General features: G+C 35.7%; 1 protein-coding gene across 18 annotated transcripts in view; it reads left to right on the top strand.

Annotated features, from left to right (window-relative positions):
* The window catches only part of LCOR (ligand dependent nuclear receptor corepressor), a 162,163-nt gene that overhangs the window by 106,360 nt on the left and 28,655 nt on the right, over window positions 1-27,148 (top strand). For 10 of the 18 annotated variants that reach the window (XM_023206285.3, XM_023206288.3, XM_023206286.2 and 7 more), the window contains 3 exons: window positions 4,598-4,730; window positions 9,481-9,768; window positions 12,851-12,944. In XM_023206285.3, the coding sequence (XP_023062053.1) occupies window positions 4,598-4,730; window positions 9,481-9,768; window positions 12,851-12,944 (515 nt within the window). Of the gene's footprint in view, window positions 1-4,586; window positions 4,731-9,480; window positions 9,769-12,850; window positions 12,945-15,692; window positions 25,199-27,148 lie in introns of those variants that run through there. The other 8 variants (XM_023206291.2, XM_026446560.1, XM_023206292.3 and 5 more) reach the window with 4 other exon arrangements.

Genomic DNA, 27,148 nt, shown 5'->3' with positions numbered 1-27,148 from the left:
ATTTATTTATTTATTTATTTATTTATTTATTTTGTCTCGCCCTGTCGTCCAGGCTGGAGCACAGTGGTACAATCACGGCTCACTGCAGCCTTGACCTCCCAGGCTCAGGAAATACTCCTGCCTCAGCCCCCAAGTAGCTGGGACTACAGGTGTGCACCACCATGCCCAGCTGTTAATAATTTTTTAACTGATTTGTAGAGACGGGGGTCTCTCTGTGTTGCTCAGGCTGGTCTTGAACTCCTGGGCTCAGGTGATCCTCCGGCCTCAGCCTTCCAAAGAGCTGGAATTACAGGCATGAGCCACTGTACCTGGCTGGTTTAACACTCTTATGTCTATTACTGTAATACAATGTATTAATACAGTAAGTGACACAGACCACATGATCATTTCTGTAGACACCCTCCAGGATGGCATTTGGCCAAATCCAGCACTTTTTCTTGATGTAAAAACAAACAAACCCAACAAACTAGGAATAGAAGGGAACTTTCTCAACCTGAACTACAGAAGCACCCAACTAAAAGATGGAACAGCTTCCCCCAAAATCAGGAACAAGGCAGGATGTCCACTCTCACCATGTACATCCACCGTTGTACATGAGGTTCTAGCCAGGGAAATTAGGCAATAAAAAGAAACCAAAGTCGTTCAAATTGCAAAAGAAGAGGTAAAACTGTCTTGGTTTATAGATGGCATGATGATGTATATAGAAAAATCCCAAGAAATCTACAAAACACTATTAGAGTTTAACAACTTCAGCAAGGTTCAGAATACCACATCATTTAAAAAAAAAAAAAAACATAATTGTATTGCTATACACTAGCAGTGAACAATATGAACGTGAAAGTTTGAAAACAATTCTATTTACAGTAGCATCAAAAAATACAACACTTAAGGATAAATATAAAAGAAGTATAAGACTTATATGTTGTAAATTACAAAATATTGCTGAAAGTACATGGAAAGACATGTTCATGGATCAGAAGACTAATTGTTACCATGGTATTACTTCCCAAATTGATATGCGGATTCAGTGCATTTTCTACCAAAATCCCAACTGACTTATTTGCAGAGATTCACAAGCTGGTCCTAAAATTCATATGAAAATTTAAGAGACTTCAAATAGTCTAAACAATCTTGTAAAAGAAGAACAAATTGGGAGGATTTACACTTTACCAGTTTCAAAACTTACTATAAAACTACCTTGGGCAGCTTAATGTGATGCTGGCTTGAGGATAGATATATAAATAGTGGAATAGAATCGAGTGTCCAGAGGTAAAATGTATGGCCAGTGACTTTTGACAAGAGTTCTAAAACAGTTCTTTTTTTTTTTTTTTTTTTGAGACGGAGTCTCGCTCTGTCGCCCAGGCTGGAGTGCAGTGGCCGGATCTCAGGTCACTGCAAGCTCCGCCTCCCGGGTTTACACCATTCTCCTGCCTCAGCCTCCCGAGTAGCCGGGACTACAGGAGCCCGCCACCTCGCCCGGCTAGTTTTTTGTATTTTTTTAGTAGAGACAGGGTTTCACCGTGTTAGCCAGGATGGTCTCGATCTCCTGACCTCGTGATCCGCCCGTCTCGGCCTCCCAAAGTGCTGGGATTACAGGCTTGAGCCACCGCGCCTGGCCCTAAAACAGTTCTTTGGGGGAAAGAATTGTTTTTTCACCCAAAGGTGCTGGAACCAAGTGAGTATCCACATGCAAGAGAATGAGGTTGGACCCCTTCCTTATGCCATACACGAAATTAACTTGACATGTATTATAGGCCTAAAAGTAAGCCCTAAAACTATAAAATTCTTAGAAGAAAGCATAGGGTTAAATCTTCATGGCTAAGTTTTTTAGGTATAACATCAAAAGCACAAGTGATGAAAAATATATAGATTGGAATTCATTAAAATTAAAGCTTTCATGCTACTAACAATACCGTCAGTACTATCAAGTAATAAAACTCAAAGAATGGGAGAAAATATTTGCAAATCATGTATCTAATAATGGACTTGTTTCAGAATATATCAAGAATTCTTACAGTGCAACAATAAAATGGTAAATGACTCAATAAAAAATGAGCAAGGATCTTGGCCGGGCGCGGTGGCTCACACCTGTAATCCCAGCACTTTGGGAGGCCGAGGCAGGTGGATCACGAGGTCAAGAGATGGAGACCATCCTGGCCAACATGGTGAAACCCCATCACTACTAAAAATACAAAAAATTAGCCAGGCATGATGGCACGTGCCTATAGTCTCAGCAGCTTGGGAGGCTGAGGCAGGAGAATCGTTTAAACCCGGGAGGTGGAGGTTGCAGTGAGCCAAGATCACACCACTGTGCTCCAGCCTAGGCAACAGAGTGAGACTCCGTCTCAAAAAAAAAAAAAAATCAATGATCTAAATGGACTTTTTTTCCAAAGAAGGTATAATGTGCCAATAAGTACATGAAAAGATGCTCAACATCATTAGTCAATTAGGAAAATACAAACCTTAAACCATGAGATGTACCACTTCTCATCTACTAAAATGGGTGTAATAAAAAAGATAAGTGTTCATAAGTATGTGGAGAAGTCAGAACCCTTATACATTGTTTTTGGAAATATAAATGATGTAGCTGCTTAGGAAAATGGTTCAGTCTTCCTCAAAATAGTTAATGTGATAGAGAAATTTATAAAAGAGAATGTTGGCAAATACAACTATAATAAAGGTTCTCATTATTTATAAGACTTAAAATATTTCATTTAAATTTTTTAATACATTATATAGCAAACTTACTGTGCCTTATATAACAGTGTTTAAGGATCATTATTTTAGTGTGACTGTGCCAGTGCTTCATATTAAGCTTTCTACAATATATAATCCATGCTAAATACATATTTTGGTTGTGCTTTTAATATAAATCCTAGGATGAGAAATTATAGAAAGCCAGTTGCAAATATCAGTGGGTATTTTTTAAATTTTTGAGGGAATCATTTGTGCATTATAACATGTCTTCAGTGTGTTGTTTAATTCCTTTTCATTGTGCCAAGATATGTCCCATTTTCTTATTTAGAGCAGTTAGATATGGAAATAAAGACATTAATTCATACATTAAAGTGATTTCAAATAAATTATATGCACTAGAACTGAAAGAACACTTAAAAATGCACTTAGCTTTTTTTTTTTTTTGAGACGGAGTCTCGCTCTGTCGCCCAGGCTGGAGTGCAGTGGCTGGATCTCAGCTCACTGCAAGCTCTGCCTCCCGGATTTACGCCATTCTCCTGCCTCAGCCTCCCGAGTAGCTGGGACTACAGGCGCCCGCCACCTTGCCCAGCTAGTTTTTTGTATTTTTTAGTAGGGACGGGATTTCACCGTGTTAGCCAGGATGGTCTCGATCTCCTGACCTCGTGATCCACCCGTCTCGGCCTCCCAAAGTGCTGGGATTACAGGCTTGAGCCACCGTGCCCGTCCTGCGCTTAGCTTTTTAAAAATACTTTTATTTTCTGTTATTGTAAGATACAAGAGTGGAGGTAGGTGCAAAGTATTGTCAACTTGGTCGAGTGCTCCTGCAGTCTGGGATTAGAGGCTGGGAATCTCAGGGATGATTATAGTACAGCGTATTGGAACTTTTTGGTCAGAGAAACTTTCTGATCTACTTTTTTTTTTTTTTTTTTTTTTTGAGACAAAGTCTTGCTCTGTCACCCAGGCTGGAGTGCAGTAGCATAATCTCAAGTGCAACCTCCACCTCCCAGGTTCAAGTGATTCTCAGGCCTCAGCCTCCTGAGTAGTTGGCATTACAGGCATGTGCCACCATGCCCAGCTAATTTTTGTATTTTTAGTAGAGACTGGGTTTCACCATGTTGGCCAGGCTGGTCTCGAACTCCTCACCTCAAGTGATCCGCCTGCCTCAGCCTCCCTAAGTGCTGGGATTACAGGCATGAGCCACCACGCCCATTCGGATTCACTGTTTATATTTCAAAGCTGTTCAAACATAGATATACTGTAACAAAAGACAATGCAGTGCTTACACTCAGAACATGCAGTGCATTCTAGTTTTCAGTTCATTTTGCTAGTGCTGCTTATGACCAGTTAATCTATTTTACAACCCATTAAAGGTTTGAGAACCACAGTTTTTAAAAAGTAATCTAAAGACAGAGTAGTGAATTGAGATGTATTCTGAGTTTTTCTTCCTAATGGCCTTTTAAAAGTGTTTGTGTTTTGTATCTGGTGAAACACAGATCTCATACTAGGATCCTCAAATGAGATTTGGAATTTAAATTTTTTTTTTTTTCTTGTAAATTGAAAACATTCTGTCTGAATTGAGTTGCCTGTGAAAGATAACTGTAGTATAATAGAGTGCTTTCAAGGAAATTATCCGTCTGGCAGTTAAAGTTTAATTAGACTAAGTTTTGAACAAAACTCATAGTCAAAAAAAAGTGGATAAAATCCAACTAAAGAATATGTTTACATTTATTTTGCTTTTATACTTTTTCATGAAATTTATACTGAAGTTTTAAAATATTTTAATTGCATCAAATTAATTTGCCTTATTTGCTACTAACTTTGTCTTTGATTTCGTATCTATGCTTTTGATATTGAATGGGGAAAGACTTTTGTGCAACTATTTCACCAAGTATTTTTGCAGGGACACTTAGTCGGTCTGGATGAACCAGCTTCGGGAGGTGGGCAAGAAGCTCTGCTTAAACAAGAGCAAGCAAAAATCATTCGATTCGAGAGACAAGCAGAAGAATTCCTCAATGCAGTCTTTTATAGAAAAGGTTGGTTTCAGTGAAGATGATATTTAGCATCTGCTTGTCTTGTATTATTAATCTCCTTAATTTCAATGTCATTTTTAAAGTTCTTCTTAAAAACATTTTTCTTTATTGATGATATAATATTACATTGTTCTATATCCCTTGGGTCAAGTTCAAATTGGAATTAGGGTTAAGGTAAACCCTGTCACCACATTTAGGTTCTGATGTGATGGTGAGTTAATAGTTTAGAAAATTATTACGAAATTCTAAAAATGTTAAGCTTTCAGGAGTACTATATTTTGTTAGACAACTTATAGAGACAGTTACTGTTTTAATCACCAATAACTAAAACCAACTGTGATTTTTTTTTTTCTTTTAGTGATTCCAACCTGAAATTTCATTTGGAGAGAAAATGTAGTTATATCATAAAATTAGATTTGTAAGCTTTTTTTTCCTTGATACAGTCTTGTTTCACTAACATTTTCTATATTAGGGAAATTATTATTATGTAGTAAAACTTTTCCCACTGTATTTGAGGTGGCATTTAATAGCTCAACCTCTTGCATTTTTAAAATTTATCTTTATCCTTGAAACTTTTGTAGGCATGTTTTACATTTCTTTTGAAATACAGAAAAGTTCTTCAGTCATGGAGTCTTGAGGCTTATAAGTCCTTCATAGAGGCATTCAGATTCATTCTCTATTCACAATGCATAATTGCCATCAGCCAGAACCTTCAGGAAAGTTCCCTTCATATTCCCTTCTAGTGAACAGTCTTTACTTTTAGGAAATTCTAAATGGATTTATACTTCTTAGTTATACTTTTCCTCCATTTCCAAGATGGTGGTTACTATAATGGGTTCTGAAAGTTTCATACAAACTCTTGATAATCTTAAATATTCTTATTTAATCTTCAGCAGACTCAGTGATTCCATTTTCTTTAATAATTCTTCATATGTTCTAGTTTACACCTCTCATTCCTCTGGAAATTCCCTCCTTCCCTTTGACATTGGTTAAAAGTCTCATAAGTGCTGGTTCTGTTGGGTTTCTTTACAGTTGGACACTAGCTGGGCTTCTGCTTAATGTGATCAGTATTTCCAAAAGGTGGTGTGAAGTGTAGTGTCATATAAAATTAAGAAATGCAGAGATTATTGTCTGTGGCACTTTTTTCCCCATTTTCTTCCATGAGAACTCTAGGCAGAATTAAATCGTTCAGTACATCCTTAACTCTCTTTAAACACCCACTAGCATCTCCTGACCTAAATCTCGCAGCTCAGTCTCCTATGTCTTATTATTCCTGCACACTGCTCAGAATTCCAAAATTATGTTCAAAATAATTGTTGTTTTAGTTTTATGAACATTTGATTGTTACAAGCAAATTTAAGTATCAACAACTGGTAGAGCAGTTCTATCAGTTTGCTTGCCACATAAAATGTCTTTGCAGCTCCTCTCCTGAAGGATGTACACAGAGTCATTGATCTGATGTGGTGTTATAGCAAGCTTCATTATCTGAAAAGAGGACTTCCTCTCCCTAATTTACGTGGAGGAACCACTTTTCATCCACTCTTTGCTTAGGGGACATTAATAAGGTCAATCATAAGACTCGTACAGAAAAGTTCTGTCGCACTTTTCTACTAGTCCCATCCCTTTGTCTTAGAGGAATAACTTTAAAGTTTTTATAAAGTTTTTTTAAGAAATTAAGCTTTTGGGTTATAACCTTTGGGGAGGAATTCTTACCTCAGAATCAGTCTCAGGATAGATTTCAAGAGATGGGAATGCTCTGAAATTGTAAGTTGAGTTTATTTGTTTAAGTACAGGCATGTGATACCCAGAGAAAGAACTCTTGCTTTGGAATTTGGACATTTTCTTCCCCTTTATGTATTAATATTGATATTTTTAGATATAATTCTCTTGTAACCATCTCCAAGATAGCCATTAGTACTCTTTAAATTAATACCGAAAATGTTTAGTATCCAGGGATATGATGGACATTTTAATCTGAAGAGAATCTTTTGTTTTAATAAATAATTCAGATGCTTAGATTTGGTCCCTTGCTTCAAAGTATTGTAAATTCTATGTTTTAAATAATTTGTGTAAAGATTATGTATAGTTAAGTAGAATCAGAGATGGAATAAAAGTAGGCTTTTATGATATGGAATCCATAATTTCATTTTAAGAACAGTAAACCTTCTACAAATGTCATAATGACATTTCTTTTCAGCTTGCTTTGTCACTTGTATTAAAAAGGTTAGATCTGCCTTTTAAGATATACTGTGATGTAACATGTTTTTCTGCAGTTTTATTTTTGATCTGATTTGTTGCTTTTATTTGACTCAGTTGTGCTGTGTTCCCCTGGGTGTGGATATGTTTGTAGATGTGTATTTTAAGTATGTCAAAGAATGAAATTTGTTCAATAAATTTTCACAAGATAGAGAAATTCAAATGGCAGAGATGTAATTCATAAACACTGTCTTGTCTCATGACTGTTTTCATTCAATAAAGAGACAAGATTCTGCAGACATTGAGTGCTCAAAGATAGTGGTCTGTGGTCCTTGTCCTAATATCTTTGACTCTTCACAGAGCTCTTTATTAATACTACTTAAACACAGAGGCATCTCATACATTCATAAATTTTATTTTACTTTTTGTATGGAAATTTCCTTTATGTATTACATGTTCTCCAACTATTCAGGGTTGAAAAGGTAAACTAATGTACTAAAACTTGAAATTTATACAATAGTTCATATGGAGATTTATGTAGGGAGAAAAATGGGTCTTAACTGGAAAGTTAAATGACTATTAAGAAAATTCAGTGGATGGAGATATTTAAAAAGCAGGGTATGGATAAAATGTTTATTAAAACACTGAGGAACCATTTTCAGTAACTGTAGCAACTTCTGAACCTTACCTGGTTCCATAACTTTATTTTTAAACCACCGGAAATACTTATAGTCTCTATTTATGGAGAGGAAAGTTCGAGTTATAAACACTGCTTAGTATGACAGAAACATTATTACTAGTAGAGTGAGCCTCACTAAACCCCAGAAGATGAAATAAATAGCATAACTTTGTGAACATCTTCTGGTATTGAGTATCATCCTTCAGGGGGAAAAAAAAAGCCTGTTCTTGGGAGTCCTGTGAGGTTTTGATGATGTATTTGTTTGTTTGTTGTTTATTATGGAGATTTTAGATTTTAGTTAGTAATTAGAGTCAGCTTTTCTTTAACTTTATAAATATAAATTAAACTCTTAAGTTCCTTACGGCTCCAAAATACTGTGCGTAAAGTTATTTGCGTTCTATAGCTAATCTTTGAAAGACTAAAGAAACCTTGGTTTCCTGAGAAATGTCTTGGAAAGCCTGAAAAGTGTGGTGGGAAGCAAAGGTCACAGGTAAAACAGTAAGACCAGGGGAAGAGTTTTAATCGAGGGTCTATCACTAATCACCTATATAAATTTGTAGTGGCCACCTACTCTTTGGATCACATTTCCCTTTTTTTTTTTTTTTTTAAAGGACTGTTTCATGTTGATTGACCTATTTAGTATTCAGCTAAATTGAATACACACTTTAGACCAGGCAAGATTATGTATATAGAGGTACACAGAGGTAAACAAACACATTTTCTTCATTTTATTTTTTTTAAAAGGGCTATTTCATGCTGATTGATTTGATTGACCTGTTTAGTATTCAGCTAAATTGAATACACACTTTAGATCAGGCAAGATTAGGTATTTAGAGGTACACAGAGGTAAACACACACAGTCTCAGCTCTTGAGCAGCTTAGTCTTCCTGATTGACTATTATAGTGTGGTAATTATAAGGCATGATGATAATATATTTATACAAGTCATTTTCCCTTTCATCTTAACTTCTTTTGCCCTTCAAAGTCTCTTTCAGTGCTGAAAGTTTTTTGAGTTAATGAGTTCTTATGGTCTAAACTTAACACTGACTAGAAATTGATAATTTAGATGTTTATTTCATTATTTCCCTATTGTTTTACTAGTTGACAGAGTTTATTTAAAGTACCCTTGGAAAATATGTGGTTTTTCTTAGGTTTTTGAGATTTGGCATTTAAACACCTAGCCCAGAGGTTCTGAAATTGTGGTCCCCAGACCAGCAGCATCTAAGAACTTGTTAGAATGCCAGTTCTTGAGCCCACCCTAGAACTACTGAATCAGAAACTCTGGGGAGAGAGCCCAACAATCTGTTTTTGCAAGCCATCAAGGTGATTCTGATGAACATTAAAGTGTGAGAATGATTGCCCTAGCCTACAATGGATCTGAAAATTAAGTATCTCCTTTTATAATCTTGGTATGCCTTCTGTCTTTAATATAAAGTAAATTCAGCACTCATGAACTCAGTAATGCATTCTTCAAATATTTAGGAGAAGGTGACTGAGGAAAAAATCTAGGGAGACCTGATGTGACCTATAGGTATGTTAACATGAGAGTAATTATTTCCTAAGAGAAGGGTTTTGGGATTTCTGTGTCAGGTAAGTGATTCTTGCCCAGAAGATATTCTAGTTATTATCCCTTTATTTAATTTCATAATGTTCAATTATTATATGGGGGAAAATGTTTAGAATTATTTTAATGAAAATTTTATTTTTAAAAATCGACAACTCAAAAGCTTAGAAAATATAAGTCAAAGGGGAGATACTGTTTTTAAGATAACTGCATTTTAAGAAAAATAAAATGAAATTTTATGTTTACTTGAAAGCTGTTTTTTTTTTTTTTAGTACATTGTCCCACTTTAAAAGTAAATAAATCTTTATTTACAGACAGTCCCTGGGTCTCCGACCCCAATATTCCCCTAGTGGCCCGTGAGATCATGCAGCGAATGATCCAACAATTTGCTGCTGAATATACCTCAAAAAATAGCTCTACTCAGGACCCCAGCCAGCCCAATAGCACAAAGAACCAAAGCCTGCCGAAAGCATCTCCAGTCACCACCTCTCCCACGGCTGCAACTACTCAGAACCCTGTGCTCAGCAAACTTCTCATGGCTGACCAAGACTCACCTCTGGACCTTACTGTCAGAAAGTCTCAGTCAGAACCTAGCGAACAAGGTATGGTTTGGTGTCAAGGTCTCCTCTATCTTATCAGAATACTTTAATTTGGGGAGAAAAAAAAAAGCATCGGCAAGTAGAGCATCAGCAGCAATAATAGCATAAAAACTAATGTGATTTTTAAATTATTTCTTATTATGCAGTGATGGAGAAGTACAGCTAAAGTTGTTACAGCCTTACCTGTCAGCAGTTCGTGGTCATGATTGATGTACCACTCAGGAAAGTCAGGTGGTTAACAGTTGTCACTAATCTTTCATTTGCTTGATATTTATATAAGCATTTTATATTTTCCATAGTATTTTTATGTTTTTTAAACTCCTATGAAAAAGTAAGTTTTCCTCTTAACTATAAATTTTCTAGGACTAGCACCTGAGAAATATGCCTCTATTTGTAAGTATAAGTTATATGCTCTGCAAATGAGATCATAAGGAAAAACACGTATTTGAATTTTGAAAAAGAAACTACTAGGGTTACAAATAGAGAAAGCAGCAAAACATACTTTAGGTTGTTAAATATATTCAATGTTTTATAAATACAGAAACACATACATAAACACACATATCCACTGACTAACTTGAAAGTATTTCCAAAAGGGAATTTGTTGATGAGGACACTAATTAAGTGATGAAGTTAAGAGGTTATCAGTTTTGTTTAACAAATGTTTCTTGAGTCTCTGAAGTTTATTTTCTTCAGTAGGTATTCCTGTTGCTTTGTGATCTCATTTTACCTTTAATTTCACAAAAATTGAAGCAAGCATTTCAACTCAGCCACTGTTTGAACCACTACAAGTTGTAAATTGGTGATGTCTGTACTAATGAGATTTTATTGTCATAGAAATCTTCAGTATACAGAAAGGTTATGAGATTATGTGGATTTATTGATGAGAAATACATGCTTATTTTGGAAAATACATTTAATTCTTAACCTCTTTGAAATAAATTTTGAGTAGTTTTCCTTTGCTTTTATCCTTTTCCTGTGTGGTGAACAGCAAACAAAATATGTGAGTTCTGAGAGATTTATTGACAGGAGACTTCTACTTGTTCACATTTCTCATGGACCTTTGGTTACCGTATTTACAAAGTTGTATCTTTTTTATTGATGACTGTTTTCATTTCCACAAATTGGTAGTTTTCATTAAAGATCTCTTCACTCTAAATATTACGTCAGAAGCTTCAGGTTTATTTAGGAGAATGACAACATAGAATTATATTTAAACTATTAATGGAGGTTAGCATAAAATGATACCACTTAGTCTAATTTAACTGGTTATAACTACTGTTACACTTAAGAGATAATACATTGTATTGACAGCATGCTCTTACAAAGAGGAATTTGAACTACATGATAGCATTATAGTATGTAGACTTCAAATGAAGTAAAAAAATTTTAAATTATATTTCCTTAATGAATGTGTTTTCAACTAAAAAGCACAATATTTTTAGTGGTAGACTTAAAATATATTGCCTGTTTGATTAGACAAATTGACTATTTGACTTGTCTTTAAATAATAGTGTCTTTGGTTGGAAATGTTGTAAGCAGTACATTTGCTTCTTAGATGTATAATTGGGTTAGATGTCTAATAGGATAATTGGTTCTATAAGCTTATAATTATATTTTTAGAAATATTAGTGACTCTAAAGGATGAAACTCTTACTTATGAGTGTAGTGATTTTTTGTTTACAAACTCAGTTGCCTGTTTATTTCTAACAGCCTGAAATAAAATGTCCTCTGATACAATTTGTAAGTAGCTTCTACCCTGGGGTAATTTTTAATGTAACTAGATTGTAAGACCCCTCTGCTGGCCAACTGAAAGTCAAAGACATTGTGTATTATCTTGTTCTGTTAATTTCGGTCAGAGTGGTAGCTTTAAAAGATTTCTTTTCCAGGTATTTCAATAAGGAGAAAAATGACTTTGAGGGAAAAGAAAATCTTCTAATTTTATGTATTAATAACATGAATTTGCGATTTGGTCTAGTTGCAGTAAAAAATGGTTGTACTTCCAGGCTCTCATCAATATCAAAACAGTTTCATTCTTCTTTCTTTCAGCTTTCTTCACTAATTTTTAATGTCTTCTTAATTGAAAAATTCTTGCATTCATAAAATCCAGCAATTGAATTTTGAATCTCTGCAAATTTTTTTAAAAGACTGAATACAGGCCGGGCGCGGTGGCTCACGCCTGTAATCCCAGCACTTTGGGAGGCCAAGGTGGGTGGATCACCAGGTCAGGAGATCGAGACCATCCTGGCTAACATGGTGAAACCCTGTCTCTACTGAAAATACAAAAAATTAGCCGGGCGTGGTGGCGGACGCCTGTAGTCCCAGCTACTCGGGAGGCTGAGGCGAGAGAATGGCGTGAACCCAGGAGGCGGAGCTTGCAGTGAGCAGAGATCGCACGACTGCACTCCAGCCTGGGCGACAGAGCGAGACTCCGTCTCAAAAAAAAGAAAAGAAAAAAAGATTGAATACAAGTATACATTTTTTATAGTGGTCTAGAAAACTATTAGGACACACGCAAATCATTAACTGATTCATCTTACAGACCATCTTGTTTAGTATATACATGTGCTTTAATGACAAAAACTTACATTTAAAAACAATTTTTATATCTTACTTAAAAATTTCTATATCCAACTTGTATGTACTTTTGGAGTTTCAGGTAGATTTAGCTCTTGAGGGATTTGGTTCTATAGTTTGTATGCCGCTGTGGGACATTAAAAACTTGTATGCTTTGATCAAGGAAAATTTAGAAAATGGAGTCTTAAAAATTCTGGTAACAGCGGACCTCATGCTATGTAAACTGCTATTTCTAGTATTTCACTATATCTTAACATCTTCAGTAATATGTTTTACCTTTTCTTTTTGCCCCATTAATAATATATTTAGCACTTGAGGATATTAAGTATAACATGCCTTGCTAAATTTATGTTGCTTCAGGATTGAATTGATCTTGTAACTCAAATATATGACTAGCGTATCTGCTTAGTTGAATAAGCCTACTTACTGCTTTTTCATTTTTAGCCTATTCAGTTTACATTTGCTCCTAGCTTTTAATATCCTCAGGTGTTTCTTTGTGTCTCTGCAGACGGTGTACTTGATCTGTCCACTAAGAAAAGTCCATGTGCTGGCAGCACTTCCCTGAGCCACTCTCCAGGCTGCTCCAGTACTCAAGGGAACGGGTAAGGGAGAATATTTGTAGCCTTACACAGTTTCATATAGATAATTCATCAAAGGTTGATGCCAGTCTCCCTTTTACATTTTAAAAAATAACCCTTCTAAGTAAGTCATTTATAAATATGGACCATAGATCAAGTAAAAATGCAATCTGTGCAAAGTAAAATTGGCTAGTACAGATGAGTTTTTGTCAGTTTAGTACAAATAGTAAATAACCATGAGTATGGCAATTATTTCTTTAGACTTTTTGTTGTGGCATGTTTTGGAGTGTGAAACTCAAGTTAAATAATTCTAAAGTTTAGATGTAAAGACAGTGTTATGTGTGCTGAAGCTGTTTAATGAAAATTGAGCTCCAATACTTGGTATCTCTAGTGGGATTTGTGTGTATGTGTGTTCATTTTTGTTTGTTTCTTTTGGGTTTGGTTTTGGTGGTTGATTTAAACTGTACTTTAACTCTGGCAGTTCAGAAAATGTAGTTTTCTGAAAGACTGATTGTAGATGTTGATGCATAACCATCTTAGGCTACCAAGACATTATTACTTGCTCAGTTTTGATAACTCTTAGGAGACTAAAGTAGATTCTCTGACTCCCTGATTTTATAGTATAAGAACTGTCTTCTGCCTGTGTGTATCTAATAACCAACTAGAAAAGTCAGATATTAATAAAGACATTCAGATACCATGTTGAAAAAGCATTTCTATAAAACTGTGTGACAAAAAATAAACTTTATCTAGATATGAAAAATAACTTGGTAAGTTTAAATTAGTTAATACTTAGTCTTACTTAACTTTCAAATTATCAGTGTGAGAAAGTTACTTAGATATTAAAGGAACAAGTGGATGCTAAGTGGACTAACCTTTTCCAACTTACTGTTAACTACCTTCAAATAGAAGAATTCCTTTACAGACTTCTAAAATCTCCCTTTCTCTAAAATTCCAAAACTTTTCATTTCCAGAAAGTATTAATTTAATCCATTATGCATAGTTTACTAATCTTTTTCTTAACCCTTTCTTTTCACTATGGTTTATACTAGATATAAGTCAGCATGTTCCCAAATCTTTGGGTTCTATTTATATATCAAAAGATACTTGAGCCAGGCTTCATGGCTCACGCCTGTTAACCCAACACTTTGGGAGGCTGAAGTGGGCAGATCACCTGAGGTCAGGAGTTCGAGACCAGCCTGGGCAACATGGCAAAACCCATTCTCTACTAAAAATACAAAAATTGGCCAGGCGTGGTGGTGTGCACCTGTAGTCCCAGCTACTCAGGAGGCTGAGTTGGGAGGATTGCTTGAGCCCAGAAGGTCACAGCTGCAGTGAGCCATGATCACAGCACTGCACTCAAGCCTGGGTGACAGAGCCATACCCAGTCTCCAAAAAAAAAAACCTTGAGTTGTGTAATTTAAGGACACATGTAAAAGTCCATGTGCAGTTTGCATAAACACATCTTTGCTTAAGATTCACTGTAAACTTGGCTACCAGGTTCATGTATTATATGGCTGAAGTTGCTTTTTTTATCCCTCTGAATGGAAAGTGTTTTCTACTGGTTTTATGGAAGAAAAATGCACCAATAGGATTGCCCATCTTTTAGTTGAATATTCAGTGTTATCCTAATTGTGTTACTGATGATAGTAGTCCCCATACAGTTTTGTAGAACATAACTGGTTTATCATTTCTGCGAAGCCCTGTTTTACGCCTAGTTAATGTAATCACCCCCTTGGGCGTGTTTTGCCACATGTCAGTCTTAATATTGATAATCTTTCTCTATTGTGAAAGTCAAAACCTTACGAATTAACTTTGTCTAAATAATTGATTTTTTAAACATTATTTGAAAGCCGTCCATTTGAAATTTCAAAATAGGTGTTTGATATTTCAAGAAGGGAGGTTTTTTTTAAGCCAGAGAAAACTGCTAAAAATTTGTTATATCCCTCTGACAGTAATTACTTTGAGTAGAACTTAAGGGTTAAATAAAGAGTAATTTCTTTTAAGCTTGGATTATTGCAAATGGAAAATCATGATACTCATGTATCTGCAACTAGTAGTGTTTTAAAATGAAGACGTGTGGTAAGTTATAATGCATTGGGTCTTTCGGTTTGGTTTGTTGGGGAGTTTTTTTTTTTTTCTCCTTTGGGGCTGTTAGCCATATATACATATTTTCCCCCCCAAGGAAAATAAGCAATATTATTTGGAATTGTTTGATTTTTGATGATGAATATCAACTTGTTTGTGGGATAAATGAGCAATTATCTATGGGTTCCAGTAATGTATATGGTTTCAGTTTTAAAACTAGTTGTCATGAATGTTGAATATATTGAATTAAAATAACTAATTTGGCTTACTCTTTTATTACTGTACTTGTTTAGTGGTAACGTCACATTGGCAACACAATTCTGTGTAGATCTATGGAGACTGATGATTACTTTGTAATTAATAATTAAGATGCTATTTTCAGACAGTTGCGCGAAACTTTTTCTCCGAAAATTTGTGAACCCAACCAGAGACCAGCTGACAGGTTTAATTTTTCTTTGCCCAAAAAGCTCCTGATTTTTTTTCTTTTTCCTTTTTCCTTTTTTGTGAACAAGTTTTAAAACTAACTGCCGAGACCATTTTTTTTTTAATTTTAGAGAAAAATAAATAAATAAACACAAAGTGATGTTACCCAAGCAAGGCCTTCTAATAAAGGAGTGGTCCCCTCACCCATCCCTCCCTACCTGTGCAAGTCCTGCTCACATCAGTTTCCTTCCATCCAATTAGGCGACCTGGGAGACCCAGCCAGTACCGCCCAGACGGACTTCGGAGTGGTGATGGGGTACCTCCAAGAAGCTTACAGGATGGAACCAGGGAAGGTTTTGGACACTCCACATCACTCAAAGTTCCACTGGCTCGATCCCTGCAGATTAGTGAAGAACTACTGAGCAGAAACCAATTGTCCACAGCTGCCAGCCTTGGGCCATCTGGATTACAGAATCATGGACAACACTTAATATTATCCAGGGAAGCCTCTTGGGCAAAACCACATTACGAGTTCAACCTCAGCCGTATGAAGTTCAGGGGAAATGGTGCACTCAGCAACATCAGTGACCTTCCTTTTCTTGCAGAAAACTCTGCTTTTCCAAAAATGGCACTTCAAGCAAAACAAGATGGAAAAAAGGATGTGAGCCATTCATCTCCTGTAGATTTAAAGATACCACAAGTTCGAGGAATGGATCTTTCTTGGGAGTCTCGCACTGGTGATCAGTACAGCTATAGCTCTTTGGTAATGGGTTCACAAACGGAGAGCGCGCTTAGTAAAAAATTAAGGGCTATTCTTCCAAAACAAAATAGAAAAAGCATGTTAGATGCTGGACCCGATTCTTGGGGCTCAGATGCTGAGCAGTCTACCTCTGGACAGCCATATCCCACATCGGATCAAGAAGGAGACCCTGGCTCCAAGCAGCCTCGGAAGAAAAGAGGGCGTTACAGACAGTACAACAGTGAGATACTGGAGGAAGCAATCTCAGTGGTTATGAGTGGAAAAATGAGTGTTTCCAAAGCTCAGAGTATTTATGGGATTCCCCACAGTACACTGGAGTACAAAGTAAAGGAGAGGCTGGGCACTTTGAAAAACCCTCCAAAGAAAAAGATGAAATTAATGAGGTCGGAGGGGCCAGATGTTTCTGTAAAGATTGAATTAGATCCCCAGGGAGAGGCAGCACAAAGTGCAAATGAATCAAAAAACGAGTAGGAATACTGTAGAGTGCCAATTACTGTACAAACTGGGTGAGCACTACTGCATCATTGTTCAGCTATCATTGCTTGCACGTAATTTCATTTACTGTGACACTTGTTTCTTTGCAGATTTTGCATTGACTTGTGTGTACAGAGATGAAATGTGCATTCTGAATGTTGCATATTTTAAATTTTTCATGTGCAGTATGGCTCGGAATATGTTTGGCCTTTTGCATGTTTCTCTACAAAAGAGAATTGAGTTACCTCACAGAGAACAGATACATGGAAGTGGACTCCTTGCCTGTAGAGCCTGCATGCTTTTTTGTTTTGTTTTTTTGTTTTTTCTTAAGTTATATTTGTTTTTACTTTTTAAAAAAGAAGAGGAAAAAAAGCCCCCTTTTAGAAACTACGTCTGTCATACTGGGAGCTTTATCACTGCAAATTGGAAAGCCATCTTATAATACAAAATTACTCACATTTTTCATCTACGATTCAACTAATTGAAGGATTAAACTAAAGAAAAAACTAAGAAGAACAATGAACCTTTGAATTTGAGAAATTTGATTATTCACTGACATAATTATTGGGTCATTTATAGTTACATTTTGTAATTTTCTTCTCACTATTAAATTTACTTAACAAATTAGCAAGCTATTAGTGCTCACCCAGAGGGGAAGGCGGTGGAAAATGTGCACACACTACCTTCAGAAATGCTTCAGTTAATTACTTTGAACACTACCTTTGCTGTAATTTCATTTGAGATTTTCTAAGGGTAGAATTTGGTCTCACCAACAAGTGAGGATATAGCCTTATCTCATGGAGGACGAGCTCCGTATTTACTCAGGAGCAGTCAGGGTACATTACATAAAACAATGGAGGATGCCTCATTTTAGCAAACTAGGTTTCTTTGTAATCTTCAGTCCTTTTACAGAATTGATGTGCTAACTGACAGAATATCGTTGCAGCAAGATATTCAAGATCTGTTTATTGGGGATGGGAGAAATAGGGAAAGAAATGTGTGTAAGTAATTATGATATTGCAAAAGTGATACTTAGATTTTACAGCCTCAGTAGTCTGCCCAGTATCCACGTTAATGAAGGATCCATGTTTGTAGTGAGAAAAAAAAAACAACCCCAAGGTAACCTGATAAGATTTAGGATGCATATCAGTTCTAACAATAATTCAATCAGAAGTCAAACTCATTGGAATTCCTTTTTTAACTGATCCAAATACTAGTAGAAGGGTGGGAGAGATTTCCTTTTTTTTTTTTTTTTTTTTTTAATTTTGTTGGTTAGAATTGTTTTCTCTTTTTTTGGCATCCTACATAATACCCCCTTCTTGACTTTTTCTGATAATTAGCTGATATTCATGGTTGTTTAGCACACAGTTCAGGACCTTTGAGATCATGTTTGTATAAGCACTCCTTGAAGAATATCTTAAGCTTTTTTTGAGATGGGCTTTTAAAATGAAAGTAAGGAAAGTTTATTTTCTGCGGTTTTTGCAAGAATAAGCAAAGCCCATGGAATTTAATTTTTCATTGTGATCAGATTAAAATTACTATTTGTGCAAAACAAAATCCACACCACATATATTGTATATTCTAATCTGCTGAGAAAGGTGGTCAGGCCCTTCTAAATGCTTAACCAAAAACAAACATTGGAGTTTCAGTATTTAAAATAACATTAAACTTGGAGCATTGGTTAGATGTTGATTTCAGATGGATACTAAGAGTTTGAGGGGAGGTCCAGATATTTCCAAGGCATAAATTTTTGCCTGGAAACTTTGGAGCAACTAATTAAATTAGGTTAAGTTTTCCCTCTGCAACCTGTGTGTTCAAAGGTTAGGCACACCATTGCTGTTATTAAAATACATGCACTGCTCATTCTTGACATAGCTTGGGTATGGGTTCCTCTTGATTTGGTTATTTTGTGTAGCAGTTTAATCAGTGGATAACTGAGCCTGTTTCCCCTTAGATTTCTAGACTTCTTAACAGAAAAAACAGTTTGGGTTGAGTAGCATTTTATGATTCTACAATATTTTGTCACCTAGCTGGAAGTTGCAATAAAAATCCTTATGAAATGTATGGTTTTCATCTGCAATTGAAGGAAATCTTAGAAAGTTTGCTGAAAGCAAAGGACTAAGTTTATGAAGGAACGCCTCCTTTGTTACACACTTAAGAATTTGTCAGCACACAATTAATTGCAGCCATAGTACCTTTTTGTGTAATGTTTGGGATATTCAGTAGCCCAGGATTGCTGCAAAAAGGTTCTTTGAGAAAATTAATTTGTGCTTGCTTTTATTCCCTCTCAGAAAGGCATCACTAAAGGCCCATTAAAAATCTGGCCCTAAAAGTTCAACTTTTGTAGAGTTTACTGTTCAGAGAGGTTTAATCCTATGTGGTAGTCTATATTAAAGTGATGTATGAGTTGAGTTATGTAAATTTTGTCATTGTAGTGTACATGGAGTGATCATTTTACTAACATAAATATTTTCTATGTGTGTTTCAGTGGATGACAATCGAGCAGCAGAAGAATGGTGTGCCTACCCTTTAATGCTGCAGTTTAAATAAGAGAACTTGTATTGTGTCATTTCAGATTGTAGGCTGAGAGTTGTAAATAGTGAAAATTTGAGTACTTCTATTATTTGTTTTGGTTAGAAAGTGAATTTAAAAAACAAACCAAACTCTAAACTTTCTCAGATTAAAAGTCCTGAGACCTGAAGATTGTAATATTCATGTCTGTGAAGCTTTTAAACATTACACTTGAGATCAGTCATGACTTGATATTCAGGTAAATTTTCTTTTCCAAGAAGCTTTTGAATAAGCATATTTCCTCCAAAGGTCTCTCTCTTTCTCTCTCTTTTTTTGAGTGTAGATTATTTTAAAGCACTAATTGCATTACATTGGTAACTGCAATATAAAATAGCCATTATTGTTTTGTGAAGCATGGTTGAAATTAGCTAGTGGTCCCTTTTAAATTTCATGAGCCTCTCAAAAAAGAAAAATAAAAAAAAAAAAAACAAAAAGCTGCTGGAATATTTCGAAAGATATATATTTTACCTTATTATAGGTTTTGTAAAGTTAGTTTGTAATATTCAGGTGCACTTTTAATGTTAAATTTTGTGTTCAGAGTTCCATTATACCATGTATTTCTCGGAGGTGGCTCATCACACGGCTGACTGGCAGTCTTGGTGCCGCAGTGATTCCTTAATATTTGATTTATCTCTTGATTTGCCACTATTCTGTATTGGCACTTTCAGTGTAGATATTCTGGTTTGGGGATGTCCTCACAAATGTGTAATAGAGATTGGTCTACTTAGCACGCTTAATTTCTGCTAATCAGAGTTTTGCATGGCCCAAACAACAGTTGACCATTTTTATGGTATGGGAAAGTGTAGTTCACAACTGTCTTTGTCATGAAAGCTGTTTTTCCTCACATTTTCCAGTAGGCAGATAACATTACTTAAATTATTAATATATAACACTCTTGGAACTATTGATAGGAAATAATGTATTTAAAATAATTTTTTGCATTTTCAGAGAACCTTGATATTATAGGGTAGATACGCTATGGCACTATAAAATGAAAAACACTAATTCTGTGCAAGGATATCTAGTTGGTATTTTTATCTTTAGCTTTCTCATTTCTGAGACAGCGTGGTCATCCAGCTTGATAGTAATGTAGTATATTACTTTGGTCAGTGGGCTTATAAGTGACTCTGAATTATGTTTGTGATGAGCTATACACTTTTTTCTGTTCCCCAAATACCATGAAGGACAAGGTCACTCTTTCAGGAAAAATAATTTATATTTGTGTATAATACTTTTTAATATTAAGTTTGTTGTTCTGAAGTTTAGATGTTGCTTGATAAACCTTTGCTGCAGCAGATCATGAATATGAGTAAGGCTTTGTGTGATAATAGGGGTCCTTATGTGAAGTTAATTACTGTTCAGTTCTGGTGAGCAAGCTCAACAAGTGTGAAGTGTGTATTAGCTTTATTTGGTACACTTTTACTTTACAATATTGAAGTGCTTTTAGAACTCTGGTTATCTTATATAAACCGTTACCTCAACCAATTGGCATTTCTTTTCCCCAACATTTATCTTAGCTATAGTATGAGCTATGTGGGATCAGATGGTAAAAACTATAAAAGGCACAATGAGAAGTTTAGTTCCCAAGTTTCGGAGAGAACTCTAAATTAGACTAAAAACAACTACCTGTTAACGCCAATATCATAACTACCTTCTGTCGTTAGGCAGTACATAGCAACCTTTGAGCTGCTAGTGAGCTATCTGTTCTCCCTCTACCCCGAAGTAAGCACACAGTGCCAGGCCTGGTTCTAAGCCTTTGTGATTCTCTTACATCTCATTGACCCATAATAGTGAAGCATGGATTCATTTCTTTTCATAAAACAAATTGAGTCAGCTCGATGTCAGAAGCTGAAAATATTTTGAGTAGTTGTAGCAGTTATATGACAGATCGGCATCATTTTCTTTAACAGCTTTTATCTTTGTAGATTTCCTTTTGAGACCATGTATTTTTGCTTTTATAATTCTTTCATTAAATGCCAGAGGTTGTTTTCATATTAACCAGTCTTTTCTGTGTATTCAGGTTGCTGTCATTGGTGATAGAATATGGCAATAGACAGAATTGTGCTCCACTTTATGTTTTATAGGAGATATTGAAAGTTATACGTTAAATTTTGGCCTTCTTGAAGATATCAAAGATTGTTTTCCTTGTTACCTTTAATTAGAATTTGGTCTTCATTAATGCTTTGGTCAGGCTAGTATTACTAAAAACTTGATGGCTTCAGCAGGACAGCCCATTTAGGAGACTATTAAGCTATCTAGAAATTTTTTAAAGAAAATGAATTGCTTTCAAAATCTGCAAAGGAAAAACGTATAATTGTGGTACAAAGAAGACAGAACTCCAGGCTCTTTCTTCTTAGTTTATTTTGGTTTAATTCTGTACTGGAGACTTGAATAGCATTTGTGAACATGGTGATGGAAAGAAAAATAGAGGACATTATTTGTGTATCCTCATTCCTGAATAATCTTGCAGTCACCTTTTAAAGAAGCAGACGTTAGCCCTGTAACACAACACTGTAGCTATAAGCCCTAAGTGTTCGGAAGGAGATTGGGGTGGGGAGGGTGGAGTAGGATGGAAAAAGCATGTAGACTTCTGAGAAGAGGCTAAAAATTCTGCCCTGTGATACTAAAAATGAGTCACAAGATAATATGGTGAAGTTATGCCATCTTGATTTGATAGAAAAATCTTTTAGATTGTTTAAAAATGAGAATTGAGGCTAATTAATGTTGATTTGACAATAGAGCATGAGCTAATTCTGCAGCTGTTTGGGGGGTAATTTTACGGTTTCCAGTTCATTTAGAGCTGTATCAAGAAAAGCTAAAAAGCAAGCACTTTTAGTTAATCATAGATTTATTGGATGTAGCAAATATTATTATAATATTTAATCTCTATTATTTGAATGTGGAAATGAACTTTTTTACCCCATCTTGAACTGTCATTGAACATGCTCAAGATGATCAACACTGGAAATGACCCTACACACATACCAAAAAAATCTAAAGCAGTAAGACATATTTGAAGATCCATACCTCTTAAACTTTTTAGATTTGTCTTGGGAAAGAATTTATGAACCTGTAACCAGTATTAGTGCAGTCTTGGGTTCCTTGTTCTGCATAATTGCACCCTTTCTCAGGTATGTCCTGACAACATAAATTTTAAAATAATCTCTTTAGAGATTAGATTCTCAGTGGATAGTGTGTAAGGGGACTAGGGGTGGGGGGCTGGGGGTAGTTGGACACAGGACACTGACACAGTAGAGCAGGGATTTTTAACAGTCAATAGCCAAATAGAATTTCAGTCTACAATATTTTTACCCCCTCAGAATGAGCGAAACAACTTCTATTATTTGGTATGCCCGGTGCTACACTCCTAAAAGTCTTTTTTTTCATCCAGGTGGCTTTTTTTATTTTTCCTGCTTGGTGGTGGAAGGTTATATAGCAAACTTCACTGTCACTAGGAAAGCACTTGTCCAAAATGTTTAAAGTACTAGAAAAGGGATAATTCAGCACTTTTTCTGTTACAACACTAAAGTCTTAATTTATCTTCAGAGTCTTAGGTACTGTAAGTTTTAGGATGATTATTTAGAAATATAAAACATACTACATAATATGGGGTCAGATCACATTTATATAAATCTTATTTTAAAAAAAGACAATAAATAACATTTTGTACCTTTCTAGCAATTCCAAGTGATTGCCTCATTTTCTCTTATTAAGCATTTCAAGCTTAAGAATTTGGAATTTGAGAGAAGGTGAGGGGGAAGATTCCCCAAAATAAAAATTTGTTTCAGACCATTTTAGAAAAATAAATCACTAGGAAAATGGGTAGGGATTCTCTCCCCCTTTAAGTCTTCAGGGAATGAGCAGTATTTAGAATCTTTGGCTGAAATTCAAGCCTTTTTACTTTGTAAATTTTTAATATTAATTCACTGACATGCTTTTTACACCAGAGGACTGAAAATGGATCTTAATGTTTTTAAGTTGTGGAAGGGTATATTTCTAAAACAAGGGGGGATGATTAACTAGGTTAGTATTACCAGCATTAGTAAGTTTAAGGAATTTTAGTATGTAATAGCAAAGTGTTTGATTAAAAGTCTAATCCTATATTGCTAGTCAAAATTAGTTACATTCTGATCTAGGAATGGTAATAGTCATTGGATATTGATATGCCGTGCTGTCAGAAAACCAGACTAAGATAGAAACCTTTATCTGACTCCCACATGTTGCTTATTCTGGTGGGATGTATACTTTACAGCAGCTTATTGCTGCTTTGAAAAAAAATGTATAAACTATACATTTGGAGTGTTTGCATATAATTCTTTATAACCTCCACTTAAAGCTGTCAGACATTGGTATTTTATCAGTCCATACTGTTTAATAAAACTAATGTTCTTAGGAATCCAGCTTGTACACACTGTTTAAAAACCCTCAGGGACAGTTTACACACTCTTCTCACTCAATTCAGGTACTTTGATGCTATTCTTAAACCTAACAGTGACTTGTATTTTTCTGTTTTGCTTTTATTTCAACGTGCTGGTAGCACATCTGATGAATGTCAACTTTAAAAACTCAGTTCAGGTATCCAGGTATAACTCAGCCAAACAGATTTTAAAGCTGCATATAACTCTCCAGCACATGGTGCCTCACACTCTTATAGTGGCATTCTATATATTCAGTTATTACTACTGAGCAGATAATATGGGGGTTCCTGTTAACAGTGTATTTTTTTTTAAAGTACATAAATGTATAGCCAGCACACTACACACACACAAACACACACACACACACACAGTTAAACTATATATTTTTAAATGCCACTAATAGCCAGCACAACTAAAACAAAAGACATTCCTAACTGCTCTGTAAGCTGTTAACAGATGCAGTTCCTTCTTGATGTGGCTCTTGCTTCTTCACGATAACTACTACTAAATTCAAGCACTGGTCCTTGGGTGTCTGACCTCTACATTCTAGTTTATGCAATGTCTTTAGAGAATTTTGTGCACTGGCCACTGTGATGGAACCATTGGGCCAGGAGTGCTTTGAGTTTATCAGTAGTGATTCTGCCAAAGTTGGTGTTGTAACATGAGTATGTAAAATGTCAAAAAAAATTAGCAGAGGTCTAGGTCTGCATATCAGCAGACAGTTTTGTCAGTGTATTTTGTAGCCTTGAAGTTCTCAGTGACAAGTTTTTTCTGATGTGAAGTTCTAATTCCAGTGTTTTAGTCCTTTGCATCTTTAACGTTAAGACTTGTCTCTTAAAATTACTTTTGTTTTCTGCAGTGCTATCTGTGGTTAACAAAATAGATTATTCCTCTGCTTTAATATTTGATATCTTACATCTAAAATAAATTCTCTCCACATACAAAACCCATAGTCTTTGGAGATATGGAAAATGGCATCTTTCAGATTTCTAGAAGTTCAAGTGTCATACAACAAAACAGGAACCCCCTTTACTCTTATGGACCTCATTTCAATATACTGTTTACAGTTTGATGGAATTGTATAATTTAATATTTCTCTTGTACTGTAGTTTATATTTATTTACAGATTTTTTTTGTACTGTGTGATTTGAACTTTTTGTTCCTCGCTATGATCAATGTTTATGTAGTAGAGCACTTATGATCACAAATTAAGTTTTTTGGTTTGATTGCACTACATTAAATTTTTTAATGCAGTTCTGATTTTTGACTGGACTAAAACTGTGTCTTAATGTATGTGATGAGTACTTAAAATTTTAATCCATGTGGTCCCCCCCTTTTTTGTTTTTTTGTTTTTTTCTGCATTGTACGTCAAAAGCGCTAGTTCTTTCGTGCATGTGTAAGATTTAATGGTTCCATTGTATAATTTGACCATGACATTTTGGAGAAACATTCCCAGCTGTAATGTTGTGTATGGTAGTTCTCACTGGATGCTAGACTTTGCAAAACCACTATTCTTCTAATAAATTTTGTTGTGAAAAACTGTTTCTAAAGCTTGGTTTCTACTTCCTAAGATTTTAGTGCTTTTTGAAAAATTCACAAAATGGGTAAGAGTTGGATTGTACTCCAACTCTAAATACACATGGTAATCAAAAGTGATTTTTTGGGATAAATTCTTTCTAGATGAAATCTCTTAAAGTTAGTGCTATGAGATTCTGCTTTCATAATTCAGGTGCAATACTGCCTTGTAACTCAGTGTCTTTACTCATTTGATACCTCGGCGCTCAGATTACCTCAGTTTTCTTTATTGGATTATTCATTTTAAAAAATGTATTCAGTTAAACAAGATACAGTGATGTTTTCGTAATACCTTCTTCTGTCTTGAGTGAGTTTTGTATAATTTTCTTAAGAGTATAAAACTTAATGCCAGGATTCCTTATCAGAAAATAATAGTGACTATTTTTTGTTTGCTGTTTTCTTGAGGCATACGTATGAAAGCAACATTGTCAGTCAATTAAGGTTATATAGTGGTTCTCATTCTTGGCAGGATACTGATAATTCCTTTTACCAGAAGACATAAAGAACAGAGTATATGTTGGTCAACATTTACATTTTTTTTTTTTTTTGAGACAGAGTCTCACTCTGTCACCCAGGCTGGAATGCAGTGGCCCAATCTCAGCTCACTGCAAGCTCCACTTCCCGGGTTCACACCATTCTCCTGCCTCCGCCTCCCGAGTAGCTGGGACTACAGGTGCCCTCCACCATGCCCAGCTAATTTTAAAAATATTTTTAGTAGAGATGGGGTTTCACCACTTAGCCAGGATGGTCTGGATCTCCTGACCTCATGATCCACCCGCCTCGGCCTCCCAAAGTGCTGGGATTACAGATGTGAGCCACCGTGCCCAGCCTTAAATTGTTTTTAGAAATTAAATGTATAAAGAAACTTTGCATTATAAAGTGGTGCCTTTTCTAAAGTGGTTAGGAGAGCTGAATTCTAGTACATTATGATTAGAAATAAGAGAAATATAGTTCAGAAAACTGCTTTTTCAAGCTCATGATATAATTACCTGTAGGCAGTTTGAAGTGATTTTTGATAATTTGTAATGGTGGTTTTGGTTTTGTTTGTTTTTTGAGATGGAGTCTCGCTCTGTCACCCATGCTGGAGTGCAGTGGTGCGATTTTGGCTCACTGCAACTTTCATCTCCTGGGTTTAAGCAATTCTCCTGTCTCAGCCTCCCGAGTAACTGGGACTACAGGCGCATACTACCACGCCTAGCTAATAGCTTTTTTGTATTTTTAGTAGAGACGGGGTTTCACCATATTGGTCAGGCTGGTCTTGAACTTCTGACCTCAGATGATCCACCCGCCTCAGCCTCCCAAAGTGCTGGGATTACAGGTGTGAGCCACCGTGCTTGGCCTCTAATGGTGTTTTATATTTAAAGATGATGCTATTGTTAATTGGTCTAGTTTATCTTTTAATAGTTTTTGTCACAGACTGGCTATCTAGCTGTTTTCTGCCTTTGGTCTGATGTTTATAAAATAGCAGTTTATATTAGTACTACAGACTTGTTCTGTTGGCTTTATTTGTTCCCCTTAATTATGCCACATACTTAATCAAATTTTTTTTAGAAAGCTAATTATTTTGGCCGGGCGCAGTGGCTCATGCCTGTAATCCCAGCACTTTGGGAGGCCGAGACGGGTGGATCACGAGGTCAGGAGATCGAGACCATCCTGGCTAACATGGTGAAACCTTGTCTCTACTAAAAATACAAAAATTAGCCGGGCAGGGTGGTGGGCGCCTGTAGTCCCAGCTACTCGGGAGGCTGAGGCAGAAGAATGGCGTGAACTCGGAAGGCGGAGCTTGCAGTGAGTGGAGATGGAGCCACTGCACTCCAGCCTGGGCGACAGAGCGAGACTCCGTCTCAAAAAAAAAAAAAGCTAATTATTTCACTGTAAGTTCCAAAGCCATACTTGTTTATTGTCATTTCCTGCCATTA

Source organism: Piliocolobus tephrosceles, chromosome 9 (genome assembly GCF_002776525.5).
Source record: "Piliocolobus tephrosceles isolate RC106 chromosome 9, ASM277652v3, whole genome shotgun sequence".
Classification (NCBI taxonomy): domain Eukaryota; kingdom Metazoa; phylum Chordata; class Mammalia; order Primates; family Cercopithecidae; genus Piliocolobus; species Piliocolobus tephrosceles.
This window is presented reverse-complemented; position numbering and strand designations above follow the sequence as displayed.